At 38.3% G+C, this 21,705-nt stretch overlaps 1 protein-coding gene across 1 annotated transcript in view; it reads right to left on the bottom strand.

Moving 5' to 3' along the window:
* The window catches only part of LOC126236278 (methyl farnesoate epoxidase-like), a 141,142-nt gene that overhangs the window by 72,576 nt on the left and 46,861 nt on the right, over window positions 1-21,705 (bottom strand). The window contains exon 3 of the mRNA XM_049945443.1: window positions 12,248-12,500. Within this exon, the coding sequence (XP_049801400.1) occupies window positions 12,248-12,500 (253 nt within the window). The remainder of the gene's footprint in view (window positions 1-12,247; window positions 12,501-21,705) is intronic.

The following is a 21,705-nucleotide window of genomic DNA, read 5'->3' as shown; positions in this document are numbered from 1 at the left end:
GGCCTAAGGATTTGAGTAGTGACTGGAGATCCTGCTGGATTACTGGAATGTGGCACTGTGGCAAGGTTTGTAGGTGGAAGTATCTGACAACTGGCAGAATCCTTCCGCCAGGTAATCCTTGCGGTTCAGAACAACAGTGGTGGATCCTTCGTCTACAGGTAGGATTATAATGTCATGATCAGTTTTTAGATGGTGGACTGCAGTTATTTCTGTGGAGTAAGGTTAGTCTGCATGTTGAGGGATTTGGGGAATGATGGTGAGGTAAGGTTTAATGTTAAGAAAGTTTGGAAAGTTAACAGGAGGTGGTTTGGGGGCAGTGGTGGTGGATCACGGTTGGATGGAGGAATGAACTGAGTTAGGCAAGGTTTAATATTGGTCTTTGGTGGAGTCTGATTGGTAGGGTTGGTGACGAAAAAGTGTTTCCACTGTAGGGAATGGGAGAAGGAGAAAAGGTCTTTAACAAGTCCTGCATGATTGAATTTGGCAGTGGGGCAAAAGTTGATGCCTTGGGGAAAGGACTGATATTTCTGTGGGGCTAAGGCTTCTGGAGGAAAGGTTCATAACTGTGTTGTGGGTCTGCTTAGGTTCTGGATTCTGTGTGGTGGTGGAAGGGAGTTTTGGAGGGTGGGATAAGTGTAGTAGTCTGCAAGACATGGTTTGTCAGCTATGTTGGAGCATGGGGGAGGTTTGGAGGTTGTTGTAAAGGTGATGGACAGTGGCACTCCAAGGTGGGAGTAGGAAGTGAGCAGGATGGAGAGCTTTTTGAGGTGGCATTGTGCATGTTGCTCAAGTTCCTGCAGGGCAAGAGTTTCAATGTGTGTTATGGGTTCAGGAATTTGGGATTGCATGGTAGGGGAATCTTGCGGATGGAGAGAAGGTACTGCAAGGAGGCTTGGGCTTGGTTGATATGGTTTTGCCAGACTTCGTTGATTCCATGAGCCTATCTGCAACTCATCATCTCCACTATATGGTGAGTAGCAACTTTCCATCTCGGAATATTGTTACATTCCATCCTTGATTTTCTGTTGTTTGATTATTGTAATTTCTTATAGATTACTTTATATATGTAGAAAAGCACTGACTTTGAAAAAGAAAGTCACTGCTCCTTCTGTTCTACTTATCTGCTGTTTTCATCTAAATTCTCAAAGAAAGCCTGTATATAACTTTATGCAGACCACTGTCTGCTGCCTATAAACTGTCAGGAACTGTCTAATACAAATTTTCTGTTAAATTGCAGAAGGAATTCAAAATCAGGTATTCTTTTACTCTGCTTATGGAAATTGCCTTTACCTCTTGTATTGTAGTTGTGGATTGCAAAGTTCATTGCAAGTTCACTATTGTTTCTAACCACAAATACTGTTAGGAAGAATGTGTATTGACATGTAAGTGCAAGAATTCTTAGGTCCCTGGAGAGGCTTCTATAAGATGTTAGGTTACCAACTTTACACAATTTTCTTTTGTGTGACTCTGTAGAATAAATAATTTTTCTCCTTAGTTACATTTCCCCAGAATATTATGCCACAGTGCAGTTTGAATGAAAGTAAGCAAAGAATTCTGTCTGCACGTTCAACACTGTGAGTAATATTTCCATGCGCAAAGCAGGCAAAATTTGACTATGTGGTTAACTTATCCAAGTGCTGGTGCCATCTCAATTTATTATCCATCAGGGTGCCCATAAACTTCACAAATGCATTGTATCCCCATTGATCTCTACTTCTGGCAACTGTGAATCATTTTGATTCATTTGCAGTCATGTAATATGAGCTTTGTAAGATTAATGGGCAAGCTGTTGGCCATAAACCTACTGCAAGCTTGTTTGATTATTCTCCTGGCTGTGACTGGTACAGATTTTATTTTTATTTATTTATTTAGCACATATATTATCACATTCATGATATTGGACTTGTTATGTTTATGTAAATAATATTGGATGACTTTTGTTGTAAAATATAGCAAATGAAGGAAAATAAATCCTTTCTATTTATTTTAGATATAATTAAATGGAAGGAACAGGATATATATGCAATATGATAATTACATGAAAATAAAAATTCAGCTGAGAAAGCTACAAAATTATAGACAGAATGGCTTGCTGTTTCTTGCCTTCAGGTGGTGAAATTCTTAGAACTGCTGACAGACACATCCTAAAGTACAAGAAACTATCCTAGCTTTCAGAAGTATTAGCTTCTTCATCATGGAGGGAAAAGAGGTGTACTGAGTCACTCAGACCACATAGATTTATGCATAACAATCATTAGCAGTTATGCAAGTCTCACTTGTAGTCAGAAACAAGTAGCTATTAGCAGCTACAGTCAGAATTACAGATCACCCGGAGACACACTTTTTAAGGGTTATTTATTTATTTATTTCTCATCCCAGAAGTATTCCAAATACATACAATTAATCACATATATGATTGTATAACAATCATAGTTATATATACATAAATTACAAAAAATACATAAATTAACAAGGCAAAGGAGTTGATTGCATATTTATGATGCACTCTTTCAAATGTTCAGTATCAGCTTCACATTTAGTACATGGCATATTTTCATTTTCAATGGATGTAGTTCCATTTGGGGGAACATCACGCACATCGCACTCAGGAACCATTTCATTTGGGTTCACATAAGTGACGGTAGTTCACTATTTCTAGAGCCTTGTCCTGACACTTGAATGATAATATTACCCACGATGCACTTAAGGTAATAAAAACTGATTTTTATGTATGTCATACATTTTTCGCTCAATTTACATTTATGTGTCCCGAGCTAACATACTTGTTATTTACACTGTCTGCCATGTTGTGATGAGTTTAGAACATACTGTAAGTCTGGCTGTGCTGTCTACTGATAAGTAATTCAGGAAGCAAAAAAGTTATATAATGATAAATTAATGACAGCACCTAAAAATAAAATGAAAGGCATTTGCAAATATGTAAAAACTTAAAGTAACAACAAACATTGTGCTGTAAACTAAACTTTGAAACTTAATCTAAATGATGAGTTGACATCAGAACCAGAAAAAATCATAAATACTTTTAATGACTATTTCAGTGCAATAGTTGAAAATCTGATAAAGAAGAACTGCCACAGAGCCAGTACTCAACACCCACCATGTGTGGAAACCATAAAAGCATCAATGTTTCTCCACAAAGCCTCAAACACTGAAGTGTTCACAGTTATAAAAACACTAAAAAATAAATACACTAGTGGCAGTGACAACATACCAGATTTTATCGTAAATAATTGTGAGGAATTAACAGTTGTAATTAATGCATCCTTTTGTAAAGGATTTTTCCCTGGCCACCTTAAGATCGCTTACATTATCTCACTCCACAAAAAGAAAAATGATGTACCTAGTTACAGGCCAATAGCACAACTCAGCACATTTCCAAAAATATTTGAGAAATTGTTGTACACCAGATTAGAAAGTTTTATTAACAGATTCTCTTTGATATCGGAGCACCAGCATGGATTTATAAAAGCTAAAACAACAACCACATCAGTATATGAATATCATGACACACCTTAAAATCTTTGGATAGTAAGGAAATTACTGCTGATATTTTTTAAAATTTGTCTAAAGGTTTTGATATTATTGAGTACACCATACTCCTTAGACAGTTAACTAATAAAGATGTGAGAGGAACTGCAAACCAATGGTTAGAATCATCTCTATCAAATGGAGTACAAAAAGTTGAAATGAAATTTGAAAAAAAGAAAAGAATACTAATGTTCATCAGTGTACTGTGCCTTCTCTGAGAAAACACCTGTTAAATATGGTGTACTGTCTCTGTTACATTGTGATGACACTAACGCAAAGCTTACTTCAGGGCGTACAACACTGTCTGCAGATGACATAAGTACTCTGGTGACAGGCACAGACAAAGTTGACCATGATCATAGGGTTAAACCACTTATGTCACAATTGGGTGGGTGGTTCAGTGAGAACAAGCCCATCATAAATGTACAAAAACAACCTACATAAGCTTCAGCCGCTGATCTCAAAAAAGAGAAATTTCCAACTTGTTCCTAATCAACTAAGAGCTCTCCAGCGCGAGTTCCATCAAGTTTCTTGGTATATGGCTTGAAGAAAGAAAATGGAATACACATATAAGTTATATCTCAAATAAGCTGTCAGCTGTGTGTTATATTCCAAGGGTACTCAGCAAGTCAATCACCAAATTAGTCCTTACACAAGTATATTATTCTTACTTTCACTCCATACTACAGTATGGGATCATATTCTGAGGGAACTTACCCGGCAACAGAATATCTTTAAAATGAAAAAAAAGGGGGTGGGGGCATGGGCAGTACACATAATATGCAATCTGAGATATAATTAATCGTGCAGGCAACATTTCAAGAAACGTAGCATTATGACGCTGTCATCTGTCTACATTTATAGTATTATATAATTTGTTAAAGCCTACCCAATAAGCAATGACGGCTCATTAATGTTAAATGAACATTCATAGCTACAATGCAAGACAGCAGTCTGGCTTACATATGTTTCAGTCCTCAACAACTTGTTACCAAAAAAGTGTCTTACATGTTGGGATACTGATGTATAATAATGCACCAAAAAGAAGACAGAAATACCAATAGTTTTCACATATAAATTTAAAAAAATTTCTTTTCGAACAAAACTTTTACACAGTAAATGAAGTCTTGAAAAAGGTAATAAATGTTAGCAAATTTCTTAATAATTGATCACATAGGCCTTATTATAGAGCATGTTCTCTTCAAGTATGAACAAGTGAAAGTACAATGCAATGTCTATTACCTTCCTGTAATACTGAACAAACTTTCATGAAACAATTAAAATTGCAGTAATATAAGTGTAAAAATAACTTATAAAAATTACTTGTAAAAATGTATACTGACTTGTCCAATATCATATGTGCAAATTGTACAATATTATGACTACTTGGGTCAATTAAATACAATAAAATACATTACCAAATCTTCATTCAGGTAATGTTTCTCCAAAACTGAGCCAAATCTAGGGCATTGTCATTGGCAAGCAATAAATCTTGTTCTGAGCACAAAAAAGTACAGAGCATTGATACATATGACTGTCTGTTCTTGGACACATTCCGACTTGCCAAGGCAAAATTTATCAGTAATGATAGCTTAATAAGACAGTCAAAAACAAATCAAAAGCTATAAGGATGTTGTGAAGACTATAGCAGGGAAGAAATGAGAAGATAAGAATATCATTCTCAAAAATGTAACAAATTTCAGTATTAAAAAAACAAATTGCCAAATTTTATAAACAGTTGCTTCATCAATTTAACTTCCTCATGAAGCTGTAAATTTACAAATCAAGAAAAACCAGTATGTTCAAAAGCTGCATGTAGCATGTGGTGGAGCCAACAAATGAACATGAAGTGTTAAAAGTGATAAAAAGCTTGAAACTTAAAACTGGCAGGATTAGACGAGGCACCTATTTCTATCATAAAATTAAAGTTTCACAGATTACAAGGGCAACTTATATTTTGCAAAGGAGTGTTTCTGGAAAAACTGAAAATCTCATCAATGAAGGCATTATTTAAAAATGGCAACAAGTATAAGGTAGAAAACAATCAGCCAGTATCATTCCTTCTGACATTTTCCAGAATATTAGAAAAATTGATGAAGCACAAGATCAAGAAATATCTAAATGATCATAAGTTACTAAACAGAAAACATGATGTCTAGACAGGTAAAATTACAGAAACAGCAGTAATGTGCTACAATGAACAAATAATCAAAACTCTAGAAAATGACAATAGCATTCTTTAACACTGTCTAATGCAGGGAAGTGTCCACAGTGCTTCTTGCGCAACTCTTTTCCCACAAAATAAGATTTTTTTTTTTAAATGCTTGAATCGTTTGCACTAAACCAACAACATAGAGATTTTTGCCTTGGAGTGAAATATTCAAAGTATTTAAATGACCAGTTAGGTCACTAAAAGAATCCAAATTTGCCTCCTACTTAGGATCACAAAGTAATTCTTCTGGATGTCATATCATTTCCAAAAAGGTATTGATTCCATCCCTCAAGGAGAAAAACTGATGAAGCACCTTTCCTCTGCTCAGCCATCTTACTTTGGCATGGTAGGGGATGTCTGGGTATTCTGCTTCGATATCAATCTGATATTCTTTAAATTGGCAATGTGTGAGCCCATGCAAGCGAAGGTAATTAACCTTTCGAGCACCTGTGTCCATAACGTTTTCTTATGTTGACAATCTTCACACAAAGTGCATCCTGGTGTATCAGACAATGGACTACCATGAATAAGGAACAGCTGACTTCAGCCATTTGTCACCTGACCTAACCCAGGAATCCAGTGCGTATCCCTTGTAGCACGGGGGCTACATCCGTTGTTATACTGGTCAGGCATTCCCATTTTAAACCCATTGACTAAAACACGTTTTCCAAGGCTAGAAAGATATCCAAACCTGTGGTTGTGTCTTTTAATGGTATAAGGTCGAGAAATTCTTTCATGACACGCGGACTGTCATCGGTGCCCCAGATCTATATGATGAGCTAAAATATGTCTGCAACATCTGTGGACTCATCAAGAGTGACATAAAATGAAATGGAGTTTGCTGCTCTCTCCATTAATTGCTGCTCCATATCTGAGGCAATATCTTTGGCTTGGCGAAAAACAGTTTGAGGTGAAAGAGCTATTTTATCAAATTTTTCCATGAGGTCTGCTGGACAAATATGAGCCGCTGAGTCAACCAGGTGATCCTTGATGAGAAGCCCAGCTGCAAAGGGTTTTGCTGCTTTCACAATGCTCAGCTAGCATTTGTAACTTGCATGCAAACTTTTCCCACCATACACTTACAATTAATTTTGTACAATCCTGTTTTTAAAACACATTTATCATTTAAACAATTAATTGTTTCATTCATTGAAACCCAAATAAAAAACTAACAAAGAAAGATTGGTTTCAGGTGCATTTTCCTCCCATTCCCCTGAAAAGTAGTCTTAGATGCTAGCAAGGATAGCAAAATGTGGTTGAAAAATAAGTTTTTATTTCTTGGAATATTTGCATTTTAATTAATTGAAAATGTAGATCTAACTGCAATATATGTTTTCCCACCCATCAAAACACAAATACACACAAGCAAAGAATGACTCTTAATGACACTTTGCTGACTGAGGGAGTGTGTGTGATGGCTTTTCAGAAAGTGGCAAAAATAATGCACCTGAAACTTAAATGCAACTCATATATAAAAATTAACCAAAAAGAAATGTTCCTTGTTGCTGATAATCTGATATTCGATAATTGGCATTTAGCTAAGTGAGACATCACATTATAAAATAAAGTTTTATTTATCATCTCTATAAATAATAAAGAGTCATATGATAGGAAACACTTACTTCACTGTAATACTGTTTGAAATTTTCTTTTAGTTCTTCAAGCTTTGATTGGCGTTCCTCTTGCCACAAATTTTCGAACTGATCTTTGTGACAGCTATTAAAGTGCCGTTCAGTCAAGCAATTTTTTTTAAATACATGAGGCTCCAATGACATACTGAACATTTGACACGACTTTCAACAGCAGTAAAAAAGAAATCCCCCCCCATGAACCATGGACCTTGCCGTTGGTGGGGAGGCTTGCGTGCCTCAGCGATACAGATAGCCGTACCGTATGTGCAACCACAACGGAAGGGTATCTGTTGAGAGGCCAGACAAACGTGTGGTTCCTGAAGAGGGGCAGCAGCCTTTTCAGTAGTTGTAGGGGCTACAGTCTGGATGATTGACTGATCTGGCCTTGTAACACAAACCAAAATGGCCTTGCTGTTGTGGTACTGCGAATGGCTGAAAGCAAGGGGAAACTACAACCGTAATTTTTCCCGAGGGCATGCAGCTTTACTGTATGGTTAAATGATGATGGCATCCTCTTGGGTGAAATATTCCGTAGGTAAAATAGTCCCCCATTCGGATCTCCGGGCGGGGACTACTCAGGAGGACGTCGTTATCAGGAGAAAGAAAACTGGCGTTCTATGGATCAGAGCGTGGAATGTCAGATCCCTTAATCGGGCAGGTAGGTTAGAAAATTTAAAAAGGGAAATGGATAGGTTAAAGTTAGATATAGTGGGAATTAGTGAAGTTTGGTGGCAGGAGGAACAAGACTTTTGGTCAGGTGAATACAGGGTTATAAATACAAAATCAAATAGGGGTAATGCAGCAGTAGCTTTAATAATGAATAGGAAAATAGGAGTGCAGGTAAGATACTACAAACAGCATAGTGAACGCATTATTGTGGCCAAGATAGATACGAAGCCAACGCCTACTACAGTAGTACAAGTTTAAACGCCAACTAGCTCTGCAGATGAAGAAATTGATGAAATGTATGATGAGATATAAGAAATTATTCAGGTAGTGAAGGGAGACGAAAATCTAATAGTCATGGGTTACTGGAATTAGACAGTAGTAAAAGGAAGAGAAGGAAACATAGTAGGCGAATGTGGATTGGGGCTAAGAAATGAAAGAGGATGCCGTCTGGTAGAATTATGCACAGAGTATAACTTAATCATAGCTAACACTTGGTTCAAGAATCATAAAAGAAGGTTGTATACATGGAAGAAGCCTGGAGATACTAAAAGGTATCAGATAGATTATATAATGGTAAGACAGAGATTTAGGAACCAGGTTTTAAATTGTAGGACATTTCCAGGGGCAGACGTGGACTCTGACCACAATCTATTGGTTATGAACTGTAGATTAAAACTGAAGAAATTGCAAAAAGGTGGGAATTTAAGAAGATGGGACCTGGATAAACTGACTAAACCAGAGGTTGTGCAGAGTTTCAGGGAGAGCATAAGGGAACAATTGACAGGAATGGGGAAAAGAAATACAGTAGAAGACGAATGGGTAGCTTTGAGGGATGAAGTAGTGAAGGCAGCAGTGGATCAAGTAGGTAAAAGGTGAGGACAAGTAGAAATCCTTGGATAACAGGAGAAATATTGAATTTAATTGATGAAAGGAGAAAACATAAAAATGCAGTAAATGAAGCAGGCAAAAAGGAATACAAACGTCTCAAAAATGAGATCGAGAGGAAGTGCAAAATGGCTAAGCAGGCATGGCTAGAGGACAAATGTAAGGATGTGGAGGCTTATCTCACTAGGGGTAAGATAGATACTGCCTACAGGAAAATTAAAGAGACCTTTGGAGAAAAGAGAACCACTTGCATGAATATCAAGAGCTCTGATGGAAAGCCAGTTCTAAGCAAAGAGGGGAAAGCAGGAAGGTGGAAGGAGTATATAGAGGGTCTATACAAGGGCGATGTACTTGAGGACAATGTTATGGAAATGGAAGAGGAAGTAGATGAAGATGAAATGGGAGATACGATACTGTGTGAAGAGTTGGACAGAGCACTGAAAGACCTGAGTCGAAACAAGGCCCCAGGAGTAGACAACATTCCATTAGAACTACTGACGGCCTTGGGAGAGCCAGTCCTGACAAAACTTTACCATCTGGTGAGCAAGATGTACGAGACAGGTGAAATACCATGAGACTTCAAGAAGAATATAATAATTCCAATCCCAAAGAAAGCAGGTGTTGACAGATGTGAAAATTACTGAACTATCAGTTTAATAAGTCACAGCTGCAAAATACTAATGTGAATTATTTACAGACGAATGGAAAAACTGGTAGAAGCCAACCTTGGAGAAGATCAGTTTGGATTCCGTAGAAATGTTGGAATACGTGAGGCAATACTGACCTTACGACTTATCTTAGAAGTAAGATTAAGGAAAGGCAAACCTACGTTTTTAGCATTTGTAGACTTAGAGAAAGATTTTGACAATGTTGACTGGAATACTCTCTTTCAAATTCTAAAGGTAGCAGGGGTAAAATACAGGGAGCGAAAGGCTTTTTACAATTTGTACAGAAACCAGATGGCAGTTATAAGAGTTGAGGGGCATGAAAGGGAAGCAGTGGTTGGGAAGGGAGTGAGACAGGGTTGTAGCCTCTCCCCGATGTTATTCAATCTGTATATTGAGCAAGCAGTAAAGGAAACAAAAGAAAAATTCAGAGTAGGTGTTAAAATCCAGGGAGAAGAAATAAAAACTTTGAGGTTCGCCGATGACATTGTAATTCTGTCAGAGACAGCAAAGGACTTGGAAGAGCAGTTGAACGGAATGGATAGTGTCTTGAAAGGAGGATATAAGATGAACATCAACAAAACCAAAACGAGAATAATGGAATGTAGTCGAATTAAGTCGGGAGATGCTGAGGGTATTAGATTAGTAAATGAGACACTTAAAGTAGTAAGGGAGTTTTGCTATTTGGGGAGCAAAATAACTGATGATGGTCGAAGTAGAGAGGACATAAAATGTAGACTGGCAATGGCAAGGAAAGCGTTTCTGAATAAGAGAAATTTGTTAACATTGAGTATAGATTTAAGTGTCAGGAAGTTGTTTCTGAAAGTATTTGTATAGAGTGTAGCCATGTATGGAAGTGAAACATGGACAATAAATAGTTTGGAGACGAAGAGAATAGAAGCTTTCGAAATGTGGTGCTACAGAAGAGTGTTGAAGATTAGATGGGTAGATCACATAACTAATGAGGAGGTATTGAATAGGATTGGGGAGAAGAGAAGTTTGTGGCACAACTTGACTAGAAGAAGGGATCGATTGGTAGGACATGTTCTTAGGCATCAAGGGATCACCAATTTAGTATTGGAGGGCAGCGTTGAGGGTAAAAATCATAGAGGGAGACCAAGAGATGAATACACCAAGCAGATTCAGAAGGATGTAGGTTGCAGTAGGTACTGTGAGATGAAGAAGCTTGCACAGGATAGAGTAGCATGGAGAGCTGCATCAAACCAGTCTCAGGACTGAAGACCACAACAACAACAACAAAAAAGAAATTAATTTCCCACTCAGGTTTAAATAGCGCAGATGTGCCACTCCTCCTTTTTTTTGTCTGTTGCTGTTGACCATCCATCTTGATCCACTGTAGTTTTATGTCTGTTGACTAATGACTTTGTGTCATATCATTGCTTGTGTACGAAGTGCACATACAGTGGCACGACGAGGCGGACCGCACAGTCAGCTAAGCCACTGCAGTAACATATGAATTTGTCTGGGGTGGTGGCCTTGTGCAATTGCAGCCGCTCTGACTCCAGGGCACAGTTCAGATGAGCCTGATCTATGCAGAAAACACTTACAGGAACTCTTCTCGACATTGTTAGTGAACTGATCATATGCCTTCGGAACTGGTTTGATGTTTTGTACCATGACATCCAGTACAGAAGAGAATTTTGACCAGTCTGCTTTTTTGAAGTTATATCTAGAATGAAAGGGACACACTGTGGTTGGTTAGCTGGATTAATCTGACTCAGGATTGATCTGTAGAGAGACTTTGGCATCAGATTGCATACTGTTTTAAAGCACTGTTGTGCTAGTTGTGCTATGCTATTAGAAATGAAAAACAAATCTGGATTGTATCCATTTTGCCAATGGCCACTGTTGAAGGAAGGTGCAGTTCACTGTCATGAATAAGAGACAGTTCACTAACACTTGCCCAATGATGTAGAAGCTCCCCTTTATTGCCACTGTGTTCATATCACCATTCATTACTGTGGTAATTAAAATCTCTCACCACAAAGTTTACTTTCTCATTCCTTAAGTTCACTGGTTCATCAAAGGAAAAAACAGAGTTTGGTAGCTTATAGACTGATGTAACTGTGCAGTTGGAAAGTTCAGTTAAAATTTTGATCTCGTTCTCCAATGTATATGCTGTTGACAGGAGCAGGGTTTCAGGTTTTGTGAAAATGGCATCTCCATACTTGCTGTGAGCCATTTCAGCTGTGAGTCACTTGCTCTCAATTATGGGATGTGCCTGGTTAGTATTAGCTTGTAATTATGATCACTGGGAAATCTATATAATATGTGAATTACACATTCCTGGAAGTTCCAACATGATAAAATCAGATAAAACATTTTGAGTGGGGCTATACTGCGGAAGCTTGGGGTAGTAGAGGGTACAGAGGAAGGGACATGGAAAAAAGAAAGATAACAAAGAGGGAAAAAATAAACAAACAAAGCACATATAAGGAAAGAGGCAGACTAAAGGGCCACACACTCTTGCTGCAATTATCATTGTGGTGTATAATATAAACTTTACTGTACTGTACTGTAAAATATAAACTTCACTGTACTAGTTCTCTTGAATACAAAAGTACTTTTAAATAATAACAATGACAGCTCTTAAGCATAATACTAATAGTTTGTACCTTGAGTGGACAATGTTTAGTAGCTCGGAGAGACGATGATCATTCAATGCAAAACGTTTACCAGCCAGCATTGCCCAAAGTGAATTGAGGACACATATATCAAAAGCTGTGTGCATTGGTACAGGATGCTGGCAGCGCTTAGCCAAGTCATCAACAAGGTCACAGGCCTCAGCGGCAATATCTGGATCACGTAGTCGCCTTTGCAGGAATCGACGTTGCTCAAGCCAATGTGTACCATCTGTGAAAACCACTCCTGTGGTGACACACAGAGTTGGAAATTAGGTCTTTGGTTTATGAACTAATATATAGTTTCAGTTCACTACAGTATCCTTAATGTATATTTTTTTATCTGTCCATTTACATTATATTGTCAGTAATATTTTCATTGTTAATATATAACTTGTGTTACAAGTTATTAAGTTTTAACTGCATGAGAGACCATAGTGATTAATTATTGGAAGGCATCATGTCTAAAGTTCATTATGAAGTTCTTAAAAAATTTTAAGTGAATATGTAGGTATACTTCTACATCTACATCTACATTTATACTCCGCAAGCCACCCAACGGTGTGTGGCGGAGGGCACTTTACGTGCCACTATCATTACCTCCCTTTCCTGTTCCTGTTCCAATGGACAACAAAGTCCATTTCCTTCCCCAACTTTGTGAAAGTGTTGTTTTGCTCTAGCTGTAATGGCCTTGAGAATTATACAGTACACATAAAAAAAGATTTATTCACAAAATAAAAATTTTAAAATCAAACAGTGGAAAATCCAGGATGAAGTAATGAAAATATTATGATAAGCATAGACTGCTACTCACCGTATAGAGGAGAGCAGGAATCACAACAGACACAACACAGAGACTGCTATACATTTGCGATTTTGTCCAAACACACACTCATGACCACCATCTCATACATCAACTGTCCAATATGTGGGTGAAGATGGTAAGGGGGAGCCTGGAGCAGGTAGGTGGAGGGATAACAGGATAGGAGTGGGGGAAGGTGTACTGTTGCTTGCGGAAGTGCACAGGGATACAGTGGGGACAGTGTAGGACTGTTAGGTGTAATTGGGAGGTTTGAGGGGGGGAGTAGAAAAGAAGAGAAGCGGAAAAAGACTACTGGGTGTGCTAGTGGAATAGAAGGCTGTTTAATGCCAGAGTAGGAGCAGGGAATGGAACAGGTAGGTGAAGGACAGGGAATAAGGAAGTTTGAGGACCATAGAAAGCAGCAAAGTGGTTGCAGCTTAGTTTGTACATCACACAACTGCTTTCACAAGCAGCCCTGCCTGTCACCTGACTGGAGTGGGTAGTGGTAGGAGAATGTATGGGACAGGTCGTGCATCTAGGTCTATTACAGGGATATAGGGCAAGGATTTGGGAGCAGATGTGGCATAAGGATGGACAAGGATATTGTATAGATTCAGTGGGCCTTGGACTACTGCTGTGAGATGGTTTATGGATTTTAGGAAGCATATAGGAGGTAGAAGTGTGGGAAGTGGTAGGTCTGAGGAGACAGACTCATTGAAAAGGTTTTGGGATGGGCCTCAGTATTTGAGGAGAGACTAGAGATCATCTCAGATTTCTGGAATGGGGCTACTGAGGCAAGGTTCATAAGTGGACGAATCTGACAGCTGGTGAAGCCCTTTTGCCTACCGCAGTGGTCGAGCCTTTGTTGGCAGATAGTATTATAAGGTCGAGATCAGTTTTTAGGTGGGGGATTGCAGCTCTTTCTGCACATATAAGATTAGTTTCCGTGTTCAAGGATGTGGGAAATGATGCTGAGGCAAGGTTTGAGGTCAAGAAATTCTGGAATGTTAGCATGAGTGATTCTGGAATGTTAACAGGGATGGATCACAGCTGGATATAGGAGTGAACTGAGTCATTCAGGGTTCAACATTGGCTTTGGGCTAAATCTGATTCATAGGGTCGCTGGTGAAAAAGTGTTTGCACTGTAGGGACTGCTGAAGGAGAGAAAATCTTTAATAAGTCCAGCATGACTGTTTTTGGGAGCGCGGAAAATGCTAAGGCCTTCAGAAAGAACAGATATACTACCCTGCTATCACTCCACCTCCCTGTACCAGCCTCCTCCTTACCCCTACCACCCACAGATTGCTTCTCCCATCAGGCACATTTGCTGTATGCAGTCTGGCCTTGGTGACCAGAGACAGTGATCATGTGGGTGTGTGAGTTGTGCTTGTCTGAATGTGTGTGTAATTTTTACTTTAGAAGAAGGCCTTTTGGCCGAAAGCTAAAATGCATAGCAAGCTTTCTCTCACATCTGTCTGTCGCTCAAATCTTTCCTCTATATGGTGAGTAGCAATCTGCCGTTTCCTTAATACTGTCGTTATTCCATCCTGGATTTCCCATTGTGTGATTATTCCTAGTGGCTTTTCTTCCATCCCGCTAACCTGCACTATTTTTCTTTGTTACTACCCTCTAACACATTAATTTACTCAGTATCCATCCTTTTCTTTCTCGTCATTCCTGTGTTTTACATGTTGCCTTCCAAACTGCACGAGCTCTGACTTGTGGTTCCCACTGTGTAAATCATCTTGTCTGTGCACAACACATGGCTATTGACCACACTGATTGTTGGTGCAACATCTTATGTGCCACATTAGTCCCACCAGTATAACTGATGCCAGACTTCAAAATCATCATTCTTTCATCCTAATTCTCTTGAATTTTCACATTTTATTTTTTGTACTTTCCTGTACCACATGAACTTGTTGAACTATAATCTGCCAAACCAACACCACCTCACCCTCTTTCTCTTTCCTTATTCCAGCACGCACATACTAACCACAATCCGTCCTTTTACATCTGCTGTCCCCTCGCTTCACACATATTCATTCACCAACTTGGATTCTACATTATCACTCTTTTATTTATTTTTCTCATTAATCTTATTGTGTTTTCAAGTCAATTTTAGTTCGTTTTCACCTTTCACTTTTTGTCATGGTTCATTCACTCAGTCCTATTTGCGATTTTTCACACGTATTTTTACGTAATTTGTGGATTTTTATGCATTTTTTATACTCCACCTTGGATCCTTGCTTCTTCTATCATCACCACGATAGAAAAGTTTCCTTATCCCTTGCCTGAACCTAGCCTCAAATACTGTACTTGCATTCTTGTAATGCTCATGGAACCCTGCCAAATGTCTCTACCATTAAATTACTCATCTATGGTTGAAACTACTCCTTGCACAGCAATCTCTATCAATTCAAATTCCGTCAGTCCACAGCTATCACCAACCTGGTCCTGTGAAACCATGTAAATCAGCCCAAATCTCATTGCATTATCTCTTTTCCATCCATAAATTTCTCCTGCTCTGCAGTCCCAAATTCCTGCAAGTCACTCTTACACTGAAACTCCCTCCCACCACCAAACAGAATACAGAGTCTAAACAGGTCCAAAACACCGTCAGGAACCTTTCCTCCAAAAGCCTCAGTCTAATTGAAGTGTCAGCGCATTTCAAAGGCCTTACCTTTTGCCCCACTTCCAAATTCATTCATGCTGGACTTGTTAAAGGTCTTCTCTCCTTCCCCCAACCCCTACAGTGGATACTGTGGATAATTATTTGCCATAAACCCTACCAATCAGAATTGGCCAAAGCCAATGTTGAACCCTGAATAACTCAGTTCACTCCTCCATCCAACTACAATCCATCTGCACTGCCCCTAAATCACTTGCTTTTATTGTTCCAGAATTTCTTGACCTCAAAGCATGCCTCACCATTATTCCCCAAATCTCTCAACATGGAAGCTGCCATTACAACTGCAGAATGAACTGTAACCCATCACCTAAAAACTGTTCCTTATCTTATAATCCTACCTGATGACAAAGGCTCTACCATTATGGGTTTGAACTGTAGGTGTTACCTGGCAAAGAGACTCCAGCAGCTGTCAAATCCTCCCATAGTGACCTAATTCCAGAAATCCAACAGAATCTCCAGTCTCACCAGAATCCTTACATCCAACCCAGAACCTCTTCCTTAAGTCCACGTCTCTCCTCACTATTACCACTCCCTGCACTCTGACTTCTATATGTTTCTTTAAGTCCAGAAACTCAACCAGCCAGGATGACCCATTGTGGCTGGTTACTGTTCATCCATGGAAAGAATCTCTGCTTTCTTGGACCAACACCTTCAGGCTTCTACCATAACCTTCCCTTCTCAATAAAAGAAGCCAACCATTTCCTCCACCTACTCTTCACTCTTCCTGTTCCTTTACCACATGGTGCCCTGCTCATTAATGTTGTTGCAACCTCCCTCTACATCCCTAATGCCCATGGCCTTGCCACTATTTAACACTACTTTTCCCAACACCCAACTGACTCCAAATGTAGGACCTTATCTCTTTAAGAATGATCACATCAAAATTGGTATCATTGACCATGATGTGATAGTGGCAACAGTGATTACCAAAGTACAAAGGACAATTAAAACAAGCACAAAAACATACATGTTTGGCAAACCAGATAAAAAATTGGTAGCATTATATCTCAATCAGGAACTTGAAACTTTCAGCAGAGGGCAGGAGCACATGGAGGAACTACGGCTCGAGTTTAAAAGAATAGTTGACCATGCACATGATTGTTTTGTACCCAGCAGAACAGTTCATAATGGGATGTTATCTCCATGGTATACAATCATTGTAAAGAAACTTCTCAAGAAACAGAGACTACTGCATAATAGATGTAAAACAATGCACAGAACTGTAGATAGGGAAATGCTGAACAAAACACATTTGGCTGCCAAGAGAGCAATGCATGACAACTTCAATGAATATGGTACGAGAATACTGTCAAATGATATTTCGTAAAGTGCAAAGAAATTCTGGTTGTATGTAAAGGCTGTTAGCAGCACCAAAGTTCGTGTCCAGTCCCTAGTGAATAAGACAGGAACTGAAGTTGAGGGTAGCAAAGCAAATGATGATATGCTTAACTCCATTTTCAAATATTCCTTTATAAAGGAAAACCCAGAAAAATAGCCGCAATGTAATCTGCAGATCACTGAAAAGATGAATGAAATAAGTATTAGTGTTAGCGGTGTTGAGAAGCAGCTGAAATTGTTAAAACTGAACAAAGCTCCTGGGTGTGATGGAATCCCTGACAGATTTTATACTGAGTTTGCAGCTGAGCTAGTCCCTCTTCTAATTATAATATATCATAGATCTCTTGAAGAAGAACACAGGCCCAGTTCTTGAAAAAAGAGTATAGGTCACACCTGTCTACCAGAAGGGAAGCAGAAGTGATCCACAAAACTACCATCCAGTATCCTTGATATCAGTCTGTTGTAGAATCTTAAAACATAATCTGAGCTCAAACATAATAAGGAATCTTAAACAGAATGACCTCCTCGATGCCAGTCAGCATGAATTCCAAAAATGCTGATCATGTGAAACCCAACTCACATTTTCCTCACATGAACACTGAAAGGTTTGGATCAAGGCAGTAAGGTAGATGCAGTATTTCTTGATTTCCAAAAAACATTTGACTCAGTACCACACCTATGCTTATTGTCCAAAGTTCAATCATATGGAGTATCAAGCAAAATTTGTGAGTGGACTGAGGACTTGCTGGTAGGTAGGATGCAGCATGTTACCTTGTATGGAGAGTCATTGTCAGATCTAGAAGTAACTTCAGGTGTGCTCCAGAGAAGGGTGTTGAGACCCTTTCTATTCATGTTATAAATTAATGAACTTGCAGGCAATATAATAGTAACCTCAGACCTTTTGCAGATTATGCATTTATTACATTACCAACCCTAAGTGAAATTTTTGTTGTACTGATGAATGATGGTAATTTGTCTTACTTTAATGCCATTTCTATTAGAGTATTAAAATATTGTGCTGATTTGATAGAACCACCCTTGAGCTATCTTTGTAATCAGTCAATGGCTCAAGGAATATTTACTGACGGACTTAAACGTGCAGTAGCAACATCTCTAAAATTGGAGATCAGCAAATCACATCCAATTACAGACCCATTTAAGTTTTTCTGACATGTAAAACATTTCTTAGAGTGTCTCCTCCATTAGAAAACTGACACATTGTTCACAGCATACAGTAGCTTGCTGTCTCTAACTCTAGATTTGGTAAATGATCATCTGCAGAGAAGGCAATATATGATATTACAAATGAATTTCTGACAGAGATAAACAACATAAACTGTGCTGGAGACATGTTCTGTGGCCCCAACAGGGCCTTTAATTGTGTGTACCATGTAATTCTACTTGGGTAACTAAATACTAAATTATTATGGTGTTAGTGACATCCTTCATGCTTGAAAAATAGTCTTCAGTATTGGATCCACTCCTGTCCATACCCTACACAAATCATATTCCAATCATTGTAAATGATTATTCAAAATCTTTAGTGTTTACTGAGAATATTATTAAAGGACTCAAACTGAATCATACTATACAAAGCACAGATGATAGTCAAGTAGGCCTGCAACTGTTCCACAGCAGATTCTATAAGCTCCAATCTCGTCAAGACTCATGTTGTGCAATTTTAAACTAAACTCTGTGCTTAAAAATTCTTGAGTCCAGGTGAATAATGAGCTAAATTGGAGTCAATAGTTCCCACTATGTTTGTTTCTTAATTATATTTATTGTTAGTAGTACAAAGTAGATTTAGTTAAATTGTTATTTACCTGATGACAATGCAGGACAGAAAAATATAAACTTCATTCAGTGATGAGCAATTGGTTTATGTCTTGGTGAAGTTCAGTAAAATGTATTAACTTAATACTGGGTAATATTATGATATTTCTGACTTCCAGAGTGAAATTTCGCTCTGCTGCAGAGTGTGTACTGATTTGAAACTTCCTGGCAGATTAAAACTGTGTAGCAGACTGGGACTGAAACCTTGGCTCTTTGCCTTTCATGGGCAAGTGATAGAGCAATTGAGCTGTGTTAACATGACCCACAACCAGTCCTCACAGCTTTCTATCCAACTTTGCCTCATCTCTTACCTTCCAAACTTCTAATGGAGAACTAGCGAGAAGTTTGGAAGGTAGGAGATAAGGAAATGGTGAATGTAAAGCTGTGAGGACAGATTGTGAGTCATGCTTTTGGATAGCTGTTGGTTAAGCACTTGCCTGCTAGAGGTCTGCAAGTTGGCATTTTGCTCACTCACACTCACTCGAGCACACCACGCTCAGTCACGGTGTTCACAAGTGTGAATGCTTGGAGTGAGCAGGCTATAGTTGAATGAGGTACCAAGGGATGAGGAGGACAGAGGCTGCCGGGCCTGGTGCACCCACTGCAATGCCGTTGTAAATGTAATACCAGTAGTAGTAGTAGTAGTAGTAGTAGTAGTAGTAGTCTGCAGGTTGGTGTTGCTTCTGATACACTCCCACCACCTTATGAAACTACATTCAGATCAATTTAGTTACACTGTAGACGAATATTCCTGGATGGTAATGTCTAATATCAACATGAATGGTATTGTCTAATTGTGATGTATTTATGACCCATAAGAGAAAATAGCTTGCTTTACACAATAACAAAAATTCTGAAACAGTTTAAAGTCTCACAAGATAATTAAGTAACTAACTAGATACCAACTTTTGCAATGATGGTTGGTCTAAGAGTGAAAAATAAAAATGCTCTCTTTTTATAACATCATCTGTATTATTGATTCAGATTTTCATATGTAAATTTGACCACATAAGAAATTAGAAATCTAAGAGGAACAAAATCATTTCTGAATTCTTCTGTTAGCCTTATAATTACAATGAATTGTTAGAATATCATCTAACTCATTTTGGATCAAGTCTGCTTCATGTGTCCAAAATAAGGTTCTCTGTCTACTGTAATATATTTGCTAGCCACATTTGAACCTGGACCACAAAAATTTCTTCTCACTAAATTAGATAGCTTAGAAAAGATTTTACTGTTATGCTTCCACCTCACAAGCAGATCGCCGAGATTGGCGCTATCCTTTCAACCTCATGGGCAGATTGAGTATAACATGACACACAGTGTTTTGACTCTGAAAACACTGTCTTTTTTTAGCAGGTAAGCACGGATGACATAAAATAAATATTTACATATGTCACAAAAACAGAGTAAGATATTACTATCATGTTATAATTTTGTCCCAGCTTACCTGGAACTGATGTACCATCATAAATGTGTTGCACCATATTTAACTAGTCATCTCTATCAGAAACAGACACAAATTTTGCTAATCAGAAGGGCAGGATCAGAAATGTTACTATCTTGCACAAAATCAAAATGCTGACTTTCACCTCTATAAGGCAGGGAAAGCCCTCTTTCAATTCTCATAGTATTTACAGTTTGTAACCAATAATATGGCAGTTAAACTGTACTGCCAAAATATGCGTGATACTGAAAATGTCATTTTGCAGTTAAGGAAGACTTTTATTTACTGGACGTGCAGCATGCCTATTAAACAAGAAACTGTAACTCTGTGTCTTCAAACCATGTATTACAATGACTTTTCAGTTTGTGCTGTCATAAGCAGCAATTTTTTCAGAGACCCCCTTCTCCACAAGCAATTCCATGATTTTATCATATTGATAACTACAGAATGTAGTATTCTAGATAAGCACATCACCTAGTCAGTTTCTGACTTCAAGCTTATCTATACTGATGTCACATCACTAGTTTTCTTCATGGAACAGGTAGTATATTTGGCAGTATAAATCATGGAAGAAACCACTGCAACTTCATTTTTCAAATAATCATTGTCAAAAGTGTGTTTCAAACTTGTGTTCATAATTTGAGTAATGCTGAAAGAATTGCAATGACTTGCTTAAATTTGCACCTCAGTCAGTGACAAATGAAATCTTGTTAAGATGCTGATTAAATAATATTTCCTCAATTCCTTCTTAATAAATTCACCAGATTTTTTTCTTGTCAGTAAAGTGAGTGGTCACCAACACCATATGTCACTGTGCCTATTCTTGGTAAGTAAAGTGTGCAGTAACAGATACGTAACACCTTTTCCAAAATGTTTGTCCACATGTCCACTGTACATGCACACGCATATAAGCCTATAGCCTGGATTCCTATAGCCTGTATTCCATTGGCTTATCTTTTAATAGTTCATGCTACTTTTGTAGGATTAGGCAACATTTAGGAAGTGTCAACATGTCCCAATTCTGAACCTACATTTACAAGCCCCTGACATAAAGTGCAAAATTCTCCATCTGATTTTAATGTAAATGAACAAAAATCTCACGCACAAATTTCTACACACTTTTTAGTTACCGAAGCTTTAACTTAAACTGGAAATTGAATGTGTGTGTATGAATAATGCTGTGTGGCACATTTTGTGTCATCTTGCTGCACTCTGCCATTCTTGTAACATACAGCACTATTTGTGCAGAGGTGCGAAAACTGCACGAGTCTCCTTGCTGTTTAGTGCTACCCTTGAACAGTAAATGGGTCAACTATTACAGCAGAAAATACAGACCACAG

The sequence above is a fragment of the Schistocerca nitens genome, chromosome 1 (genome assembly GCF_023898315.1).
Source record: "Schistocerca nitens isolate TAMUIC-IGC-003100 chromosome 1, iqSchNite1.1, whole genome shotgun sequence".
Lineage (NCBI taxonomy): Eukaryota > Metazoa > Arthropoda > Insecta > Orthoptera > Acrididae > Schistocerca > Schistocerca nitens.
This window is presented reverse-complemented; position numbering and strand designations above follow the sequence as displayed.